The 20,514-nt window shown below is 32.0% G+C and overlaps 1 protein-coding gene across 1 annotated transcript; it reads right to left on the bottom strand.

Moving 5' to 3' along the window:
- Positions 1–240: 240 nt before the first annotated feature.
- LOC126780614 (laminin subunit gamma-1) lies at positions 241–14,771 on the bottom strand. The gene is made up of 29 exons (XM_050505230.1): positions 14,588–14,771; positions 12,653–12,771; positions 12,369–12,517; positions 12,000–12,117; positions 11,650–11,833; positions 11,014–11,219; positions 10,806–10,909; positions 8,708–8,893; positions 8,354–8,579; positions 7,914–8,128; positions 7,583–7,797; positions 7,030–7,393; positions 6,355–6,540; positions 5,939–6,136; positions 4,945–5,114; positions 4,739–4,863; positions 4,477–4,632; positions 4,229–4,349; positions 3,827–4,011; positions 3,563–3,680; positions 3,240–3,481; positions 2,963–3,167; positions 2,646–2,883; positions 2,311–2,513; positions 2,149–2,230; positions 1,943–2,031; positions 1,708–1,837; positions 1,486–1,579; positions 241–1,389 (listed from the first exon to the last, which is right to left on the bottom strand). The coding sequence occupies exons 1-29, from the start codon at positions 14,717–14,719 to the stop codon at positions 1,239–1,241; spliced, it is 4,911 nt and encodes a 1,636-aa protein (XP_050361187.1). The 5' UTR covers positions 14,720–14,771; the 3' UTR covers positions 241–1,238.
- Between the last annotated feature and the right edge of the window lie 5,743 nt (positions 14,772–20,514).

Below are 20,514 nucleotides of genomic sequence, written 5' to 3'. Positions count from 1 at the left end.
TACACACTACTATTTTCACATCGGAAGTACAACGTTATTGTTCCAGCTTCGCGATACAAACATGATTTCCCGCGTGGTAGTGCCCTGCAATAAGCTTATAATATACTTTAATGATTGCGTTCGATTTTTAATGCAAGTATGTACTTTTATCTATAATTGAATAATAAATAATTTATTAATAAATATTTTATGCTGTTTCAATACATAATAAATATAAGGAATAAAATCAAAGCACCAATGTTTTCTAAGTTTTTTTATTACGAATAAATAAGCTACAATTAACTCTAATTTTAGTTAAAAATTGTATTCGATTGGAAGTACAAGTACAAAAATTAAAAATAATAATAATCTAAATTACACCACTTGTCATTCATCTTCTTTGGCGAAATACACGTAGGAATAATTTTGAATTTAACATATTCGTACTGAAATAGTTTAGTACATTAATTTTATATATATTTAATATTTACAAATTTTACCTATTAATTTATGGCACGCCAAAATAAACGTTATATCTTAAAATAAGCTTTAATTGGATTTAAAATCAGAACTCTTACAATACATTTTAATTTAACTACAACATTATTAAAACAAATGGAATTTAAATATATACTGGTAAATAATAAGGTTGTGTGGAAATAAATATTAAGATAAAAAAAATGTGAATTACTGTACTAAGCCAATATATTAAAGCAACCAAATTCTTACTAACAAAAAGAATAATACATTTTAAAACCTGATGACGTAATTATTATATTATATACTATGAGTTATATTTAAGATATTCTTATGTGAGATATATTTTATAAGGACTGAGAGCTTTATTTTTGCTTAAAAGATTTAATAGTGCTTAGAAAACATGAAGTATTTCATGAGACAAGACATTTTTTTTTTATAATATGTCTTATAAATTATTAGGCAAACATATAGTACATATTAATATATAAATATAAAAAGTGCATGCCATTAAATTAATGGGAAAACAAGCCAATAATTCTATGGTGTATTTTATGTAGAAATGATTACACCGATTTCGAAGTTTTAACTCATATAAACTTAGTAGTAGATCGTTAAATCCATCATCTTACGATTACATTAAATTTTTATTATTGCAGCATTAACACATTTATCAAAACATATCATTTTCAGATCATTTTTTTCCAAAATTCCGAATAATTGATTTTTTTTTCAATTAATACGTAAAAATAAAAGTATATAATGCTGTACTGAACTATTATCTATCTAAAACTGGCCGGTCTACTTGGTCCCTCGGTCGGTTCTAGGACGATTCGCTTGAAACAACCATCGGGCAGTTGGTTCAAAATGTCCTTTATATTGTCTACTTCGCTGCGAAGATGATCGTGTTCATCTTGGTATTGTTTCATCCATCTTATAAAAGAAATCCATTATAAACATTAGTATTATACACAAAAAAAAAATTATAGGATATGAATTTCATGATTGTAAATATTTAGAGAAAAATACCTTTGATGGTTGTTTTTAGCTTCAGTTAAAGATTTGATTTTTCCATCTAGGTCCACCTCTCGGAGTGCGCTTTCAGCTTTGTCAAGGCTTTTCTCTGTGGACATATTTCCAAGTAAGTAAAATAAAACCTTTAAAAAATTCACCAACCAATAGCTGTGTCGACGTTTTAGAGACACACAACATTTGGACAGAAGGCCATTTTTGAATAAATACAATACTTACGAAGTCTATCAAGTGCAGCGTCGTCTAATGTCGGCAAATTTTGTAACTCATCCATGATAACTTTTAAATCCTCCAAGCCTTTAGAAACTTGTTTCTCAGCCTCTCTAGCATCTGTATTTGCTTGACCAACCTGGTTAAAAGAACCAATTCTTTTTATATAACATTAAAATAAAGTTTTTCGTTACTTTTCTCCAAAAAATAAATAAAATGAAATAATACTTAAATAAAATTTTACCTTCATTTTAGCATCACGCGTTAACTGCAAATTTTCTTCTGCTTGTTTTTCCAGGTCTTCGATTTGTTTTCCAGTTCCCTTCACTCGTGCTAAAATAATAATATTTTATTTATGTGAAAAAAAAATACTTTTAGTACGAATTAAGTTCAATGTTGAACAATACTATTAAAAATTACAGAAATATCTAAATATACTAAATACTATACTTGAGAGCTTATCGGCCTCATCTCGAAGATTAAGTGCTTCGGCTCTGGATCTAGAAGCTTCCTTTCGTATCTCATGTGCCGCCTAAAATTAAAACAGCTTTTAAATATATTGCCTTTATAATTATGAATAGATTTGTATGTTATTTCTTAGTAAGCATTTACCTCTGACGCTTTATCGGCGTATTCCTTTTGCGCTTGCTGGGCCAGATCTCTGGCTTCTTTAGCTTTATCACTAGCTATAGTCAACTCTTCGGTGATGCTTGTAATACTTTCCTCAGCCTCTGCAACTTTTTGTTGGACTCCCGGCACGTCAAGAGCCGCCTGTTCAGCTAGTTGACGTGACTCATTTACTTGATCGCTGAATTCTATAAAATATTATAATAATAATTACGTAAGATCCTATTCTTTATAAATGAAGATTGTATTCTTTATACGTTTTAACTAAACTAATCAATTGTTTATTATTATATAAAAATAAACCAACATTATGACATTACCTTTAAGAGTTTTATAAATCTCATTAGCATCTTTCAAAGTAGCTTTAGTGAGTTCCACATCATTTTGCGCCTGGGCTCTCAGTTCATCTAGATTAGCTAGGAGGTCGTATAACTCATCTTGCCTGTCATGACCTTGTTCTAGGAGATCTTTGCCTTTACGAATTTGTTCGTCCAATGCGTCGAGAGTATCTTGAGTAACGACCATAAGTTGTTCCAATTCTGCTGATTTTTCATCAATCTGTAATGATAAAGATTTTCTTAGCAAAATTTTAATGTTGTAACATTCATCATCGTAATTATATATGAAATACACTTACTGTTCTATTCATTTCAATGGAGTCCTGACGTAATTTATTTAGCTTGATATCTGGCAGCAATGTTGTATTTACTTCAGCATATAATCCCAGTGCGTCATCATATACAGTCTTGGCTCTTCTAAGTGCTTGTTCAGCTAGCTCTGCCATACTACTTAATTTACCCGTAGCCGCGTTAAGCTCATTAGCTAAGATTTGTACTTCGTTGCTACAAAGAGAATAAGATAAGTAAAATTTATTAAAAATTGTAAAGCAAAAACCCCGGTTTTTTTATATATACCTTATATTAGCTTGTTTTGTTATGCCATCTTTAGCTATAGAATTAGCTGCTAAAGAAGTGTTTAATGCTTTTTCTGCAATAGCTCTAATATTCTTTGCGTCATTTTCCAGTTTTTCAGCCAGTAACCGTGATTCTTTAGCAAGAGCCGACATATCAACTGATTGTTTGCCGAACTGATCAGATCTATTACGAGCCTTTGCCAAAGCAGCCGCACCTTCCCCATCAAGATACTCTAATGCACTCTGTAATATTATAGATTAATTTAATGATAGTGCTAAAAGATGATAATATATAAATATAACAAAATTTAATTTTAAGCTTACATTGATTTCTTTCTGTGCAGCTTCAATGGTATCCTCAGCTTTAGAAACGTTACCTTTACTACGTTCCACCGATTCATTACCTTCATAGCTTTCGTCTTCAATTTTAAATAACATATTTCTGAAATAAGAGTTTAGATATTATACTTTCGATCATTAACGGCTTGAGGCTATATTTAACCTTATCATAATCTAATATAATGTATAATTTAAAATAATTTATACACATTTCTGAAACGTTTTTTCTATTTGCGCTAATGATCTTACCTGACGTCAGCCAGTCTGTCTGCAAGTTCAATTAAGTTATTAGTAATACTTGTGCCTGGACCAGTACCAAGTTCAGCTTGAGCTTCTTGAACAAGCCTGTCGATTTCTGCCCTCACACGCTGAAGCTCGATGTCAAAGTCAGCATTTTCAACGACTGTTGGAGCTTTAGATATTTTCGCTAGTATCTGTTAAGAAAATTATTATGATTTAGGAAAAATCTAAATAATTGAAAGATAAATTTCTAGGTTATAGTTTGCCTTAAAGCAAAACACATATGTATATCATCATATACCATATGGATATCACAACTATTTTCCTACTTTTTTAATATATGTTTTAAAAGTATTAATATAAAAAAATTACTAGAAATTATAGTTTAAGACGTTACATAAGCAAACTTACGTCATCCAGTTCCTTTAGTTCTTTTCTATGTTGATTTACAGCATCTTGCACTAAATTATAGCAAGGCGGACAATCTTCACAGCCTTGACCATCAGCGCGACGCTTCTTATTTTCCATACATCTGATAAAAAATTATGTTAGAAGCAAACTTCTATAGAAAAAAATATTCGCAATAGAATTAAACATTTATTTTTGTTAATTAAAAACCCTATTCGAATTACAGAAACGAAATAAACTAAAAGTCTTACTGATCGCATCTTCTGCCTTCGACATTTTCCTGGCAGGAACACTGTCCAACCATGTCACATTGGTAGTTGGTGGAACCCCATTCATCGCAGTCGCAGTCGCGACAACCTTCACCCGAGAATCCATAATAGTAAGCCCGGCAACGATCGCAATGAACACTGAAATAAATTAGAAAACATTATAATTTGGGTTGTACAATTTCTCAGTGTTAGTTTTATTATGATTGAAATGAAAAACGTATTACGAGCGTAAAAAATATTTTACCCATCAATTCCAGGTTTACAATAACATTGTCCAGTAACTGGATGACATGTTGTGTTGTACGAGCCTTCCATATTACAATCGCAGGCTTTGCATCCTTCGCCAGAATTGATGTCGTAATAACCTTCCTGTTTAAATATTTAGTATATTTTTTAAATGAAATATGTTATTAAATTTAAGAAATATTAATTTGTAAAAGAAGGATTTACCTCGCACTTATCACAGTTCTTGCCAACTACGTGCGGCCGACAAGAACAGAAACCAGTGAGACCATCGCATTGGGGAGGACCTTCTAGACTTTCAAGTGTACCAGCATCATGGCATTGACAGGGCTTGCAATCACCCTTCTTTTTTTGATCAAGAGCGTCACCGAAAAATCCTATTAAATGTAAAATATAAAGAAATAATTTTAACTATATTAGTTAAATATATTCCTAAATTTTTTTGAAAATAATTCTTGAAGTAATAGCGGATTTACACATATTCAGCGTACGCAAACATTAATTTAAAAAAAACTTAATACACAAAACAAACAATACAACCAAACAAGGCATTCAATATTAAACTCTAAATAAACACAATAGATTTTCCTAATAACGATGTCCAAGACTGACTGACAATCAGTATAATATGATGAAATTGTGGTAGTTAATAGTAATGGCAGCAACCAGGTTCTCACGCCCATATAACGAGTAATTTAAGTTGTAAAAGAAAAAAGCTAAGTGAGTAGAGTAAGAGTTTACCATATTTTGCTTTTCAGTGTCGTGTTTGTCAAATATTTAATGGTCCGGTCTATCGGGCTTTCGTCAGTATCCTACACTAAATATAGTGCAGTTACAAGAAACAATACTGAATATTATAAAAGTTTTGTCCAGCTATAAAACATATTGCCGATTTTTAAGCCAAGAATAATTATTATTTTTTAAATGAGTATATTTGCTTTGAGAATAAAATGTGCCGATCTAAGTTTAAGCCTTGTCTAGCCTATTTTTTTTTCAACTTGGCAAGCCTATACTCGCACTATTAACCGTCGCGCAATTTTTATCCTGACTATCAAACTTATTAATATTATTAACTTTTACTAAAAATATAATAGAATACGTATACAATAATTTATAAAACACGAAATAAATAAACAAGAGCTATCTACAAAAAGCTAGCCCCAATCGTAAGATTTTTTAAAATACAAAATTTACAACTTACCACTTAAGCATTTATCGCAATGTTCGCCGGCAGTATTATATATGCATTTGAGACAAACTCCAGTAGTTCTATTGCAGTTTCCGACTGCATTCGGGTCCACATTTCCATTACACTGACATTCGTCACATTCTTGTCGCGGACCAAACTGACCAGTTGGATCACCAAAATGTCCATCAGCGCAAACCTCGCAACGGGGTCCTTAAGTAATATATTAAATATCAATATAATATAAGAAATCAAATATGTATATATTGTTTAATTAATCAAGTTAAATTATATATATAATTTATTTTTTTAATAACGTTAATTATTGAATATTATCACACCACGTAAGTAAACATATATCAGTTTCATTATGAAAAATAAATGTCGAACACCTTATGGAAATGTACAATAATTTAAAACAAGCAACTCACCCGCGTAACCGGCCGGACAGTCCGTACAAACGATGCTTTGATCCATCAACTGAATGCACCCACTGTCTTTTGGGCAAGGGCACGGCTTACAGTCATCTGGCGTCCCGGCTATTGCGTTACCATAGAAACCCTTCGCGCAAAGTTCACAATTGCTTCCAGTTGTATTGTGCTTACAAATACAAAAACCTGTAGTGATATTACACCATACTTTAATAACACCCCAGGCTTTTATAATAACTCTTTAAATTAATTATTACTTACTAAGTAGTCATAGTTTTAATATAAATATAATTAAACTTTGTTAAGCATATTTATCTATTTATAGAGTATTCCATACACAAGAGGAGTAAAGGGAAATAAACAACTTTATTATTGAATTGACATGTTACATTTGATCGAAATCTTGAATAATCCATTGTATTCGTTACGGATTCATAAAAAAAATCTTAATTAAATGTCGGCGAAGTTGTTATCACAGCAAAATGAAAATGGATATAAGTAATGTGAAATAGCTTTCGATAATAAATAAAGATATATTAATCAAGATTTGGTTGTAGTACATAATAATAATAGCACAACTATAAGCAAATCGCGTGGCATATGTAAATCTAAGGTTTATTTATCTTTACTCTTTCTGCGATTGAAATAGGCTTTAAACATATTTATTTTTCTCACCTGTTGCCGTGTCACAAATATGAGCATGACCGTTACAGTCACATGGAATGCAAGTTGAATATGGACCACCATTGGCAGGTTCGTGTTTATAACCAGGAGCACATTCCTCGCAGTAATCACCGACATAGGCTTTTGGACAAGAGCATTTCTCCACCCAATTAGCAGGAGCTGAACCCTTTTCTCTGCCAATCTTTGCGGTATCTAGCTTAAAATTCATTAAGTATCCCTGGCCACCTTTATTATATGTTCCCCTGATCTTAATAGCTGTCAAATTTTGAAGAATAGACATAAACTCAAAGTTGGAGAGAGTAGGCGTCCAGCCATATCTTGGGTCTTCATGCAATCTAAATTTATACTCTTGTGCCTGTAACAAATTGCAACATTAATTTATTAACATTAATATTTATCTACATTTAAAAGATAAATATTTAAAGAACATAAAAATTAAAATACTTTTTTTACACAGAAACATAAATTCGCTGCATTATTATATTCGCAATAACGCCAAAACATTAATTAAATAACGCATAGCATTCTCTAAATTTTTACATACCTGATCAGAAGGTTCCGGATTATTTTGACCATAAATATTCATTGATATTGAAGTTCGCGCACCTTCTAAGATGATATCTTGAGACGATGGGTATCCTCTATTTTCTCCAAGACGTAAGGTAAATTTGAGATCATGGTTATATGAAGGTCTTTGATCGCCAAGAAATTGATTCGATGCCACAAAGTAAACTACTTCAGATACATTTGAAGATACGGCTTGAAAAAAATTATACAATCAGTTGATAACTTTTTTACAATATCATACGTATTAAATGAAATGAAAATGAAACTGGGGTAATTTCTCTTTAAAACATGATATCAAAAAGACAAACCTATATTTTGTGTGTTGGCATTGAACATCAACTGTGTGGGCTTATGTTCATTATCTTCAGCGTACCACTTCTCCGCATCTCTTATAAAATGTGCACTTAGCTCATGTGCCTGATACTTTGGCGCCGAACTACACTGCGAGGAATGTCCGAAGCAGAAACATGGAGTACATCCGAATTCATTTCCAAAATCAAGGTTAAAGAAGCCTGGTTTACATCTAAAAAAATACAAGATCGTGTAAAGGCTGTGTTTACAATAATATCCTAACAGATTTCAGCCACGGTGGTCAATATCAAGGTTTAGCTGTTAGGAAGTATAGAGTTATTGTAATATGTAATCCTCAAGAAAATAATTTTTTAACGCGACTGAAATTAGCGCAGTCAAGCACACAAACTCTCTAGTCTTATAATATAGATGTATATAAATATGTTGCGATACTCACTCTCTACATTGTCTACCTTCTACATTTTGCTTACAAAGACAAACTCCAGTTTCAGAGTCACACTGAGGAGTATTGGTGTAGGAGCCGGATTCATTACAACCGCACGGCTTGCATCCCTGATTCGTGAACTCGTAGTGATTTGGCGCACATACGTCACACTTATCACCTGTGACGCCAGGCTTACATTGACATTTGCCTTCAGCATTACATTGGAGACTTCGTGAACCTGTAAATAGTAAAGTTTTTAATAATAACAGATACATATTAATATATACATATATATATTTTACAGACACACAAATTCTTTTCAAAAAATATAAAAATATGTTAGTTAGGATTACAGTTTCTTCTCACCAGTAGGGTTACAGTTACAGGGCATACATATATCTTCAGTCCCTTGGAAGAAATTTTCCTTGCATCGTTCACAGTTCGCTCCATCCCGGTTTTCAGCGCATTCGATACAATGGCCACCGTGGCCCGTCCGTTCGTAAAGATCTTTGTCGAAGTAGCACTTATTCGAGAACCCATTGCAGTTGCACGCTGTGGACGTAAGCATATACTGAACTATTTTAAAATAATTCTTATATGTATGTACACACAAAGCTTATAATAAAAAATAATAAAATTAAGAATCTATAGGAAAATTTCTTTTTCTTAATAAACTGCTGAAGGCTTCGTACATATGTTAACATATTTTATTTATAATACTATTATTATAAGACATATTTTTGCATATACATATTTTTGCCATTTTATAATTATAAAAAAAACATCGAAAGATATTTATTTCGTTTTAAAATCCTCTCTGTTAAAGTTCAATGAAATTTATATTAACATATGCTTTATAATAGCCAAGATGGTCTAGTGGTTAGAACGCTTGAATCTTAACCGATGATCGTGGGTTCAAACCCAGGCAAGTACCACTGAATTTTCATGTGCTTAATTTTTGTTTATAATTCGTCTCATGCTTGACGGTGATGAAAAACATCATGAGGAAACCTGCATGTGTCTAATTTCATTGAAATTATGCCACATGTGTATTCTACCAACCCGCATTGGAGCAGCTTGGTGGAATAAGCTTCAAAGGGAGCTCCTTCTCCTCAATAGGGAGAGGAGGCCGTAGCCCAGCAGTGGGACATTAACAGGTGTTACTGTATATGCTTTATAGTTTTTACTTTTTAGTCTGCCTCACGTTGTATTATTGTTAATTATTGCTATTTCGATGTGACGTATCCTCCTGACAATTAATTATTATTTATATAGAACTTCCACCACGTGTTAGGTAAGGGTTGGGCGGAGGGGTCATTACAAAATAGTAGGATATGTCCTTCCAAGATTCAAGCTTGCTTCATATCAAATTTCTTCAAAATCGGTTCAGTGTTCTAGCAAAAAGTAAGTTGAAAGCGTTGCAGACAAACAGAATTGTTGTTGTTAAACAATGATTGGAAATTTTTGGATATAAAAAAATCACAAGTATACAAATTTAAATTTTTTTATATATCCAATAGGTTTTTTTTTATAAAAATGTTAACCTATCTACCACAAACATAAGCATTTTACTTTTTTTCTTCTGGTAAATCTTTTTTTTTTTCAACTTCTCTACGAGATAGTTTTAGTTTGATGTTCATTCATTCGATTGTAACAATAGATAGCCTATTTTAAATTATATAAAAATGTCAAGTAGAAAGTGTAAATTAAGTTTCTACGTTAGTCGTTTTTATTACGTTTGTGTGCTGTTTATTTTTCAAAAAAGGACAAGACCCACTGTAAAGTCTTTAGAAAGTGCATTTTATTTTACTTTTTTTAGATTTCCTGTCACGAAAATTCATAAAAAGTGAGTGCCTTATGGGTTTTGTGTTTTTACAAATACAAATATATATAAATATACTAGGGGAAAATTGTAGGTATGTTAAAATAATATGTATAAATAGTACATATTATTGTACGCCAAGCGAGAGCGAATAAAAAAACAGCATGCTAATAATACAACTCAAGTTAAAAAAATGTAATAATGTTATGTCATTAAAAAAGGGGACGACGTGAAATATGAATTTTAATTCAATCATGATAAAGACTACAAACTCAAATATTTAGAAATGAAAGTAAGAAATTAATAGAATATAAAGAAATACGCTAAAGCAGTGATTAACGTTTAAATATAATTACGCATAGCAACTTATATTCGCTAAGCAAACAAAATTAAAAATAATGTATTATTTCAATATTTTGCTTACAAACCATATACAAAATCAAACATGTTCATTTAAGCGTGTCGTTATTGTTTCTTCACGTGTTTTCGATTCGAATTTCGAGTTTGATTGCAACGTTTCTATATGCGAGAAACATTTTCACATTTGTCACGCGAGGCCATCACATTTAATTTTCTACTTATTACTTAATATCGATTTAATAAGGTCATCATAAGATTTGTATATCAAGTACTGTGAGTTACCTTTGCATTCGTGAACGTTTGTGGGAGATGCCCGACCCCACGGCGCATCGTTATAAAAGTCCAAACACTTCTCACATTCACGACCCGCGGTGTTATGTTCACATCTGTAAGAATACAAGTATCTCATATATTCGTTATTCTCTGAAATTTAACATTCAATTAAAGATTGTGAACATATTGATTTAAACGAACAGCAATAATGATTAACCTGCAATATCTAGCCCTAGTTCCGTCAGGCAGCTCTTGCATATCGCACACAGACGCATGTCCGTTACATTTACACCGCGCGCCGACAGCCACGTCAGCTATGGCGTACCAGTAAGACTGCAACACTTGTACGTCTCCAAAGATTTCGTCACCGAAAGTGTTTAAGCGATCCAGTGAAATACGCAAGTCTGTGGCCGTCACCCATTCCTGTAACGAAACAATAGAAAACAAAATTAGCTTAACAGATTTTTATCAAAGAATAGCGGTGACTAAATCTAACTGGCAAAACCCTGACATTAATGTTGTATTGCTAACATTTATATACTTATAACTTGTAATCTTGGAAAAAATATATTTAAGAATCATTTGTGTGCTATACGATATACACATTTTGGGAATGAAAGATTTAATGTGAAGCTGTATTAGTTATATAATTGCTGAGTTTCTTTCACTGCTACTTCTCAGGTCTGAGGTATTTAACTTTTCAAAAAGACAGTAGTTTATTGCCAATCAAACAGCAAGTGTAACGCTACTGTATTGACGATAATATATAATTTGATTGACGACTGTATGTACCTTATATTACACATACATACATGTATCGTATAATTTATCTCAATTTGATAAGCTACTATACCTGTAGTTCAGGACTGTTGTCAAATGTGTAGGCAGATGGTCTTCCCTCCAATGTAGAGAAAAGAACATTACCGCCTGACAACGGCGATATATCGGAATATTCGCTCGTACATAGCGCTCTCGTCTCAGCACCCAATTCAGCTGCTCGTTGTTCCAGAACTCCATATGTATCTCGACATGAGGCACTGAAGCATTAAAAAATACTATATGTAACATGTGGTAATAATTTAATTCATATAAGTATACATATGTAGATAATAGTCACTAGCACTTGCCATTCGTTTTAGATCATAAGATGTTATCGAAAAAACGTTCTCGATTATTCGTGTTAAAAAGAATATTATATTGTACCTGAAGTACTGATAGGGTTCCCAGTCCGACTCTTCGCCAGATTTCTTATAGATTGCAAAACTTTGCGGTCTCGGAGAATAGAAGACAATTCGGACATAAGTTATATCATACGCTTTTCCTGTTAAAATAAGATCCTATTGTTAATACAAAATTAAATTCACATATATTTATAGAAACATATATATTATAAACGATTAATAATATTTAATTACTGATCAAGACTTTATGCAAGAAGATAACTCTAAAAGACACGGACGCAAATGTGAGTGGTGATGAAAATACACATATAAAAAAATGATAATTTAATTGTATCTTGAACATATTATTTTAATAATTTAAAATAGTAACTAAATATTGATTTTATTTTACCTAAATGTAGCGTCAAATTCACTTGATTAGGATACTGAATGCCTTCTTTCATGGTTTCTGATTGCCACCACGTCTGATTGTCCTGCTCATAGTGTAAGTCTGTTAAATAGTAGCTAGAGAATTGTCCCAATTGACAATAGTCACACGACCTACATAAACAAGAATAATTTTTAATAATACACATATAATAAAACGTGCCCTAATATCTCAATAAATTACGAAAAAGTAAAAAAAAAAATATTTTGCTTTTTAAAGTTTTTTTAAAATCTAAAATCCAACTTTACCTAGTCGAAGTACCAGCCGAAGTCTGAATGCAGTACATCTTTACGCCATTGTCACCACATGTATTAGTTGCCTCCATTTGTACCATAAAAGCAGCATTTTCGAACTCCGGTATACATCTCTACAAAAATATAATTTAGAAAATAATTTATCAAAACAATCCAATTTTGTTTCAGTTAAAATTAAAAAGATATATGACCCGATTACAGTTATTCTTAGAAGGCTTAGCTCAGCCATAGAATAAGAAGTACATCGTTTGACAATACGGAAACGGGTTTACGAGTTTCGTTCCAGATGATAGTTTTACCGCCAAAATAGTTGCGTTATAAATAGAACCAGTGCGGTGCAGGACGTTCACATCGCTCTGATCGTGCGACAATGCTTTCTCCATCTATTACGACGGTGCTGATTAATGTTCAAAATAGCATAGCAACATATACTATTTACTCCATTTAGATAATTATATCACTTCGCCACAATTCATCGTCCTTTGCTGCACGCTTTAATAGGTAGTTACATTTTTCATGTAGTTACATTACAATAAACTGTTACTAGTTTTATACATAGTCATTAAAATGTATCTTATGTATTACTCATTTACTTTGAACTTGTAAGTGTCGTTAGATATGTGCAAACACTGCGTAAGAACCGGTCTCGTTTGTAACAATTAATGAAAAGTGTAAATGAATTTGTTTATAACATAAATATATAAACTATTTAAGCTATTTTTTATAAAAAGTTCTTAACTAACTAAGCCGTCATGGATAGCTTTTTATTTCTATTTTTCATAATACGTAGAAACAAAAACATCATAGCTATTAAAAGATAAAAAAAGGAATTTAAGCCGATATAACATGAGCTTCATGTGTTGGAATATATATGATTTTATAGTCCAATATAAAATTGTAATATATACAAAATCGAATATATTCGGAGTTTTCGTCATAAGATAGATAATTTTATCTTAATAAAGATAATCTTTGTCTTGATACAGTTTTACCGCGACAGCATCCTTTATCCTGCGTTTAATATTTAAATATTAGTACAATCACTTTACTTTTAATTGCTAGATAAATAATAAAATAAAAATATTGCAATATATTAAGTCAACAAATTACAACATTTGTTTGGAAAAATTTATTATAATTTCAATAAAAGTTGTAAATTAAAGCTATATAACATTGCTTGGTATGTACAACGGATGTGGCGATAAGCCCGTTCCGTTGGCCCCTGATAACAAAACATTAGGCTCTGAGAGTAAACGAACTCGTTATAGTATCAATGGTCTTACAACATTTACTGTTTTACATTGATAACCTTACGATAATCTGCCAAAACTGAACCGTAACCGACGACGACATGGCTTTTATCGTAAAATAAAAACCGTCTAATATTAGATATATTTGCCTAACTTAGATAATGTTTCAACTATGACCGTAAAATAAAAAGAAACCGAAAAAAATAAAGTTTTCATTAAAAATTAATTTAATTTATCTCATTTATATATAATTATAAATAGATTATTTTTAAAATATTAAAAATAATGTCATAATATTATAGTTGGTATTTCAAGCTAACTTATGTAGAGTTTCATGATTCTGTACTGTTAAACAAGAAGGCCAAGTTATTACTATTGTTATTAATAAAATAATTTAAAATAAATACATTTAAAGATATTGTTTATAATTTGGTTACATTTCTTTACGTGTATATAGGTTTACAATTTTGACATGTTTTTAATTCACAAAACATAATTTAAATATATGTATAATTAATCATATATTATATGAAATACAACACCAAGAGGCGCAGAGGCTTTGATTCTTAACAGTGACGAGCTCGAAACGACCTGAGCATAGATTAAAACAACCATGTACATGTCAAAATTGACACAAACAAAAAGTTTAAAAAGCTCCACTTAAACATTGTAAACTCACTTGTGGCTGTCCATCGTTGTTGTAGCACGAAGCAAGTTTTTGTGAACCAATCCTGGGTGTGTGGTAGTAATCCTGTGCCGTTGTGATTGCTATAAACGTTAGAAAGTATGTGTAGATGGAGAGCCGCGCCATTTTGTGGGAGCGCGTAAAGCCCGTGTCGACGCGCCTGCTGGTCGGCCGAGCACTGACGCTCCGCTCGTTTCACAACACTAGGCCAAAGATCAGTTAAATAGGCATTAAATGTTGCACTACTTTGTCTCACTGAGGACAAGAAAATCTTTTTTGAATAAATCTAAATAATATCATTCATTATTCTAACGATTTTTGACAAGAGCTTTCTGTGAATGTTAGTACAGACTTTTACTGGTGGTAGGGCTTTGTGCAAGCTCGTCTGGGTAGGTACCACCCACTCATCAGATATTCTACCGCAAAACAGCAATACTTGATATTGTTGTGTTCCGGTTTGAAGGGTGAGTGAGCCAGTGTAATTACAGGCACAAGGGACATAAAATCTTAGTTCCCAAGGTTGGTGGCGCATTGGCTATAAGCGATGGTTGACATTTCTTACAATGCCAATGTCTAAGGGCGTTTGGTGACCACTTACCATCAGGTGGCCCATATGCTCGTCCACCTTCCTATTCTATAAAAAAAAAAAAGACATGTTTAATGTATAGATTATCACATACCCGTATATAAAAACTTCAAAAATTAACGACATATGTAACAATAATTAAATTATTCCATCTACTCGTCATATCATCCCTTGTATTTGCCAAGTCATATGTAATTTAGTTTTAAAGCTTATTTTTCACTTTTGTTAAAATCTTACAGACTGCTCACTAAAAAAACCTGCACCTTTAAAACATAAAAATAAATAAATACAGCCTAATAATAATTGCTTGAATCCATTGCTCAAGAAAAAAAACCTACTCACGTTTTGTTCTAACTAAATTCGCTGGTAATTTCAAAGTATAAAATCATACAATAGAAGTATAGAACCTTCTGCACGTGAAACATAATCTTTGCACACAAGCGGAACGCATTTCTAAGCACGGCGCGGTGGCCTCACAGCGACCGTTTTTTGTGAACGAACCTGAAAAGGTCTGAGCTTTTGTTTTCTGCTAGAATGCTACCATGTGCTATCTAAGCGAAAAATATAAAAACAATACAAATGTTTTATAAAAAATATTTTAAAGAAAATTAATTTTATAAATTTTGTTATTATATTTGTAAAATAATGTTATCAAACTAATTCGTAAGCATTTAAAATTAAAAAAAAAAAGGTTTTTCTACAAAGTGCAATCAAAATGCGCGGATGAAGCAAAGATATGAATCTATCTTTTCAGCATATAGTATATATAGCTTGTATGTCAGATCGTAATAAAGACATATTATTAAAACTGTAAGTATGTCATTTAAATCGAATAGATATAATGTATTGACTTTTAATGTATTGGAAATTATAGTGAATATGTGAATTTTATTACGGAGCCCATGCATGCTGACGCAGACGAGTGCATTAGGTCATTTAATAGTTCCCTCCCTTTCTCTCCTTACTTTGTCTCGTTCACTTGAAATCTTGATGACCGCTTCCTTTGATCTTTCTACCTGACCCTCTAGAACAATTTATATAAAACAACCTTTCATAAGCCTATCTATCTATATCTATATCAATTATTACGTATATAAGATTGAACATTATGCGTGAATGTGTTTGAAATAAAAATGATAAGAAATAGTATTATTAAAACAGAACGACGATTAGAATACAAAACGACATGCAAAACTGTCATGAATATTTTTTTATATATATATATATCTGATGGCTTAGTGGTTAGAACACGTGAATATAACTTTTGTTAAATATTACTGTTACTTTATATATATCTCGAAATATTGTTTGACTTCTATATCCGAATCGAATAAACAAAAATATAAAACTATATAAGCATTTTTTAATGAAAATTTCTTAATTTTTTTTCTGATTGATTTGTTATGGAAAATGTATATATTTTTATTTTCAATACTTATCTATTTTAAAAAAAATCAACAAAATGTTAAAAATATTAAACAAGGCTTTATTTGAATAAGCTTAAGCCCATCACTCCTTCATCACATATTCTATCGCCAAACAGCAATACTTAGTACTGTTGTGTTTCGGTTTGAAGGATGATTGAGCTAGTGTAATGTACAGGCAAAAAAGACATAACATCTTATATGATATCGTAGGAAATGGTTAATATTACAGCCTTCTTTATACGTCTGGGTGGTGGTGACCACTTACTATCAGCTGGCCTATTTGCCACCCACCTATTGTTTTATTTTTTATTGTAAGTATTACTTACAATAAAAAATAACTTTAATATTTTAAAACCTTTCAAAACAAAACACAACACTTTAATATATCTTACAATAATATACATACCTAGAATAAACTGTATAACAATTTTATTTATGTCTAAACTTGTATCGTATACATTATACATGAACTCACAAAATCATCGACAATGTTAGTTATTTCAGAATCAAATAAGCTAAGACTACATATGGCAAACATCTGGACGATATAGCACGTTCGGTATTTGGTGATTTATTTCGTTACAAATTACTAACAAAAATATTCAAAATTTTAAGCAGTTTCATAAAATAATCAAATTTCATATACAAAAAAAGTTGAAAATCACCACGATAACAGTTGTAACTAAGTTTAAGTAAGTTGTATTAAAATTTATGGTATTTTATACTGATAACATTAGACCTAATTTTGATACATGAGGAAGCTAATTTTGTAATAAAAATGTGTTAAAGAACATCCAAAACGAAGATAACAGAGTTCAGAGAACTCCACAAAATCCGAAGAATTAGATTGATATTAATCGCGTCCTAATTTGTAGTATATTTTATAGAATAATTTACAAGATAATATAATAAAATGTTTTTTTACCATGTAAAATCTAAATAAAAATATACTTTATTCGAATGGGCTCTTTTACAAGCAATTTCGAATTACCATTTTACAAAATTATATAAAATATTAAGCTAATAAAATATTAAGGTTCGAAATAGAAATACTATCGAAGAACAATACAACTCATAATTTTACCTCTAGTAAATATAACCAATAAACGGTCTCGTATAAACATAATATTAAAACATTTTGAAAATTATTATTTTGAAGATATATATATATATATATATATATATATATATATATATATATATATATATATATTATAGATTTATTATTAAGTATGTGTATGAGTAAGTCATTATTAAGTAAGTTAGGTTTTGATGTGAACTTTCGGCTCAATAATTCATGAACCACCCACTAATAACATTCACCCTTACCGCCAAACAGTTTTGTTTGAATTGAGTGAGCCAAGGTACAAGGAATATAACATCTTAGTTCTCAAGGTTGTCAATGCATTGAAGATTTAAGGGATGGTAATATTTCTAATACTGCTGACGACTAAGGGCCGTTGTAACCATTACCAAAAGGTGGCCCATTTGCCAGTCTGCTGTAATACTATGCTGTATAAAACACATTTACAAAAAAAATGGATAAATCTATAACATTAACATAATTTATTACAATCACAAATTGTCTTTCACATTAATAATAATAAAGTAACTGCCTTTATACGTCCCACTGGGCTAAGGCCTCCTCTCCGTTTGTGAGGAAGCTTAGTAATTTATTCCACCACGCTGCGCCAAAGCGGACTGGTGTCAATAAGAATTAGGTACTATTTAAATGTAGACATTAAAACTGAATTGCATAATATGGTTTCTCTTTCGGAAAGTTATTATATTGTATAGAGTATTATATTATAAGAGGAGTATCTGCGCTTATCCACGTTGTGAGCACGGTGGGCATGCCCACAACCCTAATTAAGTTCGATAGCCTATAGCGATCTATAGCAATCGCATTTAGGTCCGATATTTTTTGTGGTTTTTATAAATGACATTTCAAAAAAATTTAAATTTAGTAAGTGCTTGATATAATTTTTTAAACTAATACGTGACCTGGGAGTTATAATAGAGAGTAAATTAAAATTCAATAACCATATCGATACCATAATATAAAAGACTTGGAAAATGTTAGGTTTTAAAAAACGCGGCGATAAGGACTTTAAAAACATACATACTTTACTTTGTATTTATTATTGTCTAGTACATTCTAATCTTGAATATGCCTCTTCAATTTGGAACCCCTTCTTATAAAATTCATATCGATAGATTAGAAAGGATACAACGAAAATTTACCCGTTTTTTAGGCTCTGGCCGTGGGTTCACGTGGCACGGTTTTGGCTGGGGCGTCATTATTTTTTAAATTTCTCCTTTGTTCCTGGACACAAATGTGTCGATCATAAATGTATCCATAGTCCGACTCCCACTTGATGATTTTCGGTTGGCCATGACCGCTAATTTTATTCAGGGCTGGAGCCGCGCCTGGAGAGTGTAAACAGTTTGCCCTAGCCTAAATGAGTTTTAGTAAAACATTAAAGATTGCACTATTGCGACTTACCTTGTGTGTGTATATTAATGAAACACATTCGGAAAAAAGGTTATATTCATAATAAATAATTACGATCTTAAATTAATTCTTAAAATCTTTAAATAATTACGATCAAACAAATAAAAAAATCAATAAAAGTCAAAATACATACAATACTTGTAAAGGGTTTTGTAATAAGGACTTGACAACTTTTTTTAAAATAAAATTAAAACCATTTGAGATATTTCAAAAACTTTATTATCGGGTTGAAATACATTCAAAACATTTATGAATAGAACTCGACTTCACTCATATGGCCACCGCGGGCACGTTCGCAGCGGTCGATTCGTTGGACCCAATTTTACATGACTCGGCCACACATTTCGGCCGAAACGACTGCTATTTCGCGTTCAATGTTGGCTTTGAGCTCTTCCACCGATGTCGGCTTATTAGCATAGACCAATGACATTCCGTAGCGAACGAGGCGGACAATCGACTGGTCCATTTCTTGAGATAACACGCTCATCAAACTTGTTCTTCAATAAATCGATTGTAACGTGTGCTGTGTGGCTTGTGGCGCCGTCCTGTTGAAACCACATCCTGTCCAAGTACATATATTCTAATTCGGGACAAAAATAACCGATAATCATGGCGCGATAACGATCACCATTCACAGTAACGTGGCGACTACTATCGTCGACGAAAAAATATGGCCCTATGATGCCGCTGGCATGCAAACCACACCAAACAGTTATCTTTTGTGGATGAAGTGGTTTTTCATTAAGCACATGTGGATTTTTACAAGCCCCATACCGCATATTTTATTTATTGACAAACCCATTGAGCCAGAAATGAGCTTCGTTACTGAAGATGATTTTGCGATGAAATCGATCATCTTGGTGTATCTTTTCCAGAGCCCAATCGGAGAACGTACGTCGCTTCGAATGGTCCATCGGCTTCAATTCTTGAGTGAGCCTGATCTTGTATGGGTGTAAAGTAAAATCCTTACGCAAAATTCGCCATAAAGTGGCCTTGGCGATGCCCATCTCTTGAGAACGCCGTGGAATTGACCGATTTGGATCATTTGCTACAGACGTTTCAACGGCAGCGATATTTTCGGCACTTCGACCAACTCGTAGTCTCACTGGCACTGCAACATCACACAACGTATAAACTTGTTACTGCCTGTTTACTAGGGCGAGAATTACGACCGAAAATCGGAGTTAACGCTCTTAAAGTAGCGGCCACCAACTCCGAATTTCTGTAGTAAATTTTTAAGATTTGCAGACGTTGTTCGTTCGTGTACTTCACCATGATGAAAAGGTTATGTCTACTGAATAAGCTGACAGTGACAGTTCGATATTAAGTGAAAAGGTGCGTTCACAAACTAAATTCAAAATTGTCAAGTCCTTATTGGAAAACCCCTTACATG

Source organism: Nymphalis io, chromosome Z (genome assembly GCF_905147045.1).
Source record: "Nymphalis io chromosome Z, ilAglIoxx1.1, whole genome shotgun sequence".
NCBI classification, from domain to species: Eukaryota; Metazoa; Arthropoda; class Insecta; order Lepidoptera; family Nymphalidae; genus Nymphalis; species Nymphalis io.
Note: the sequence above shows the minus strand (reverse complement) of the source record. Positions and strands in the feature narration are given on the sequence as shown.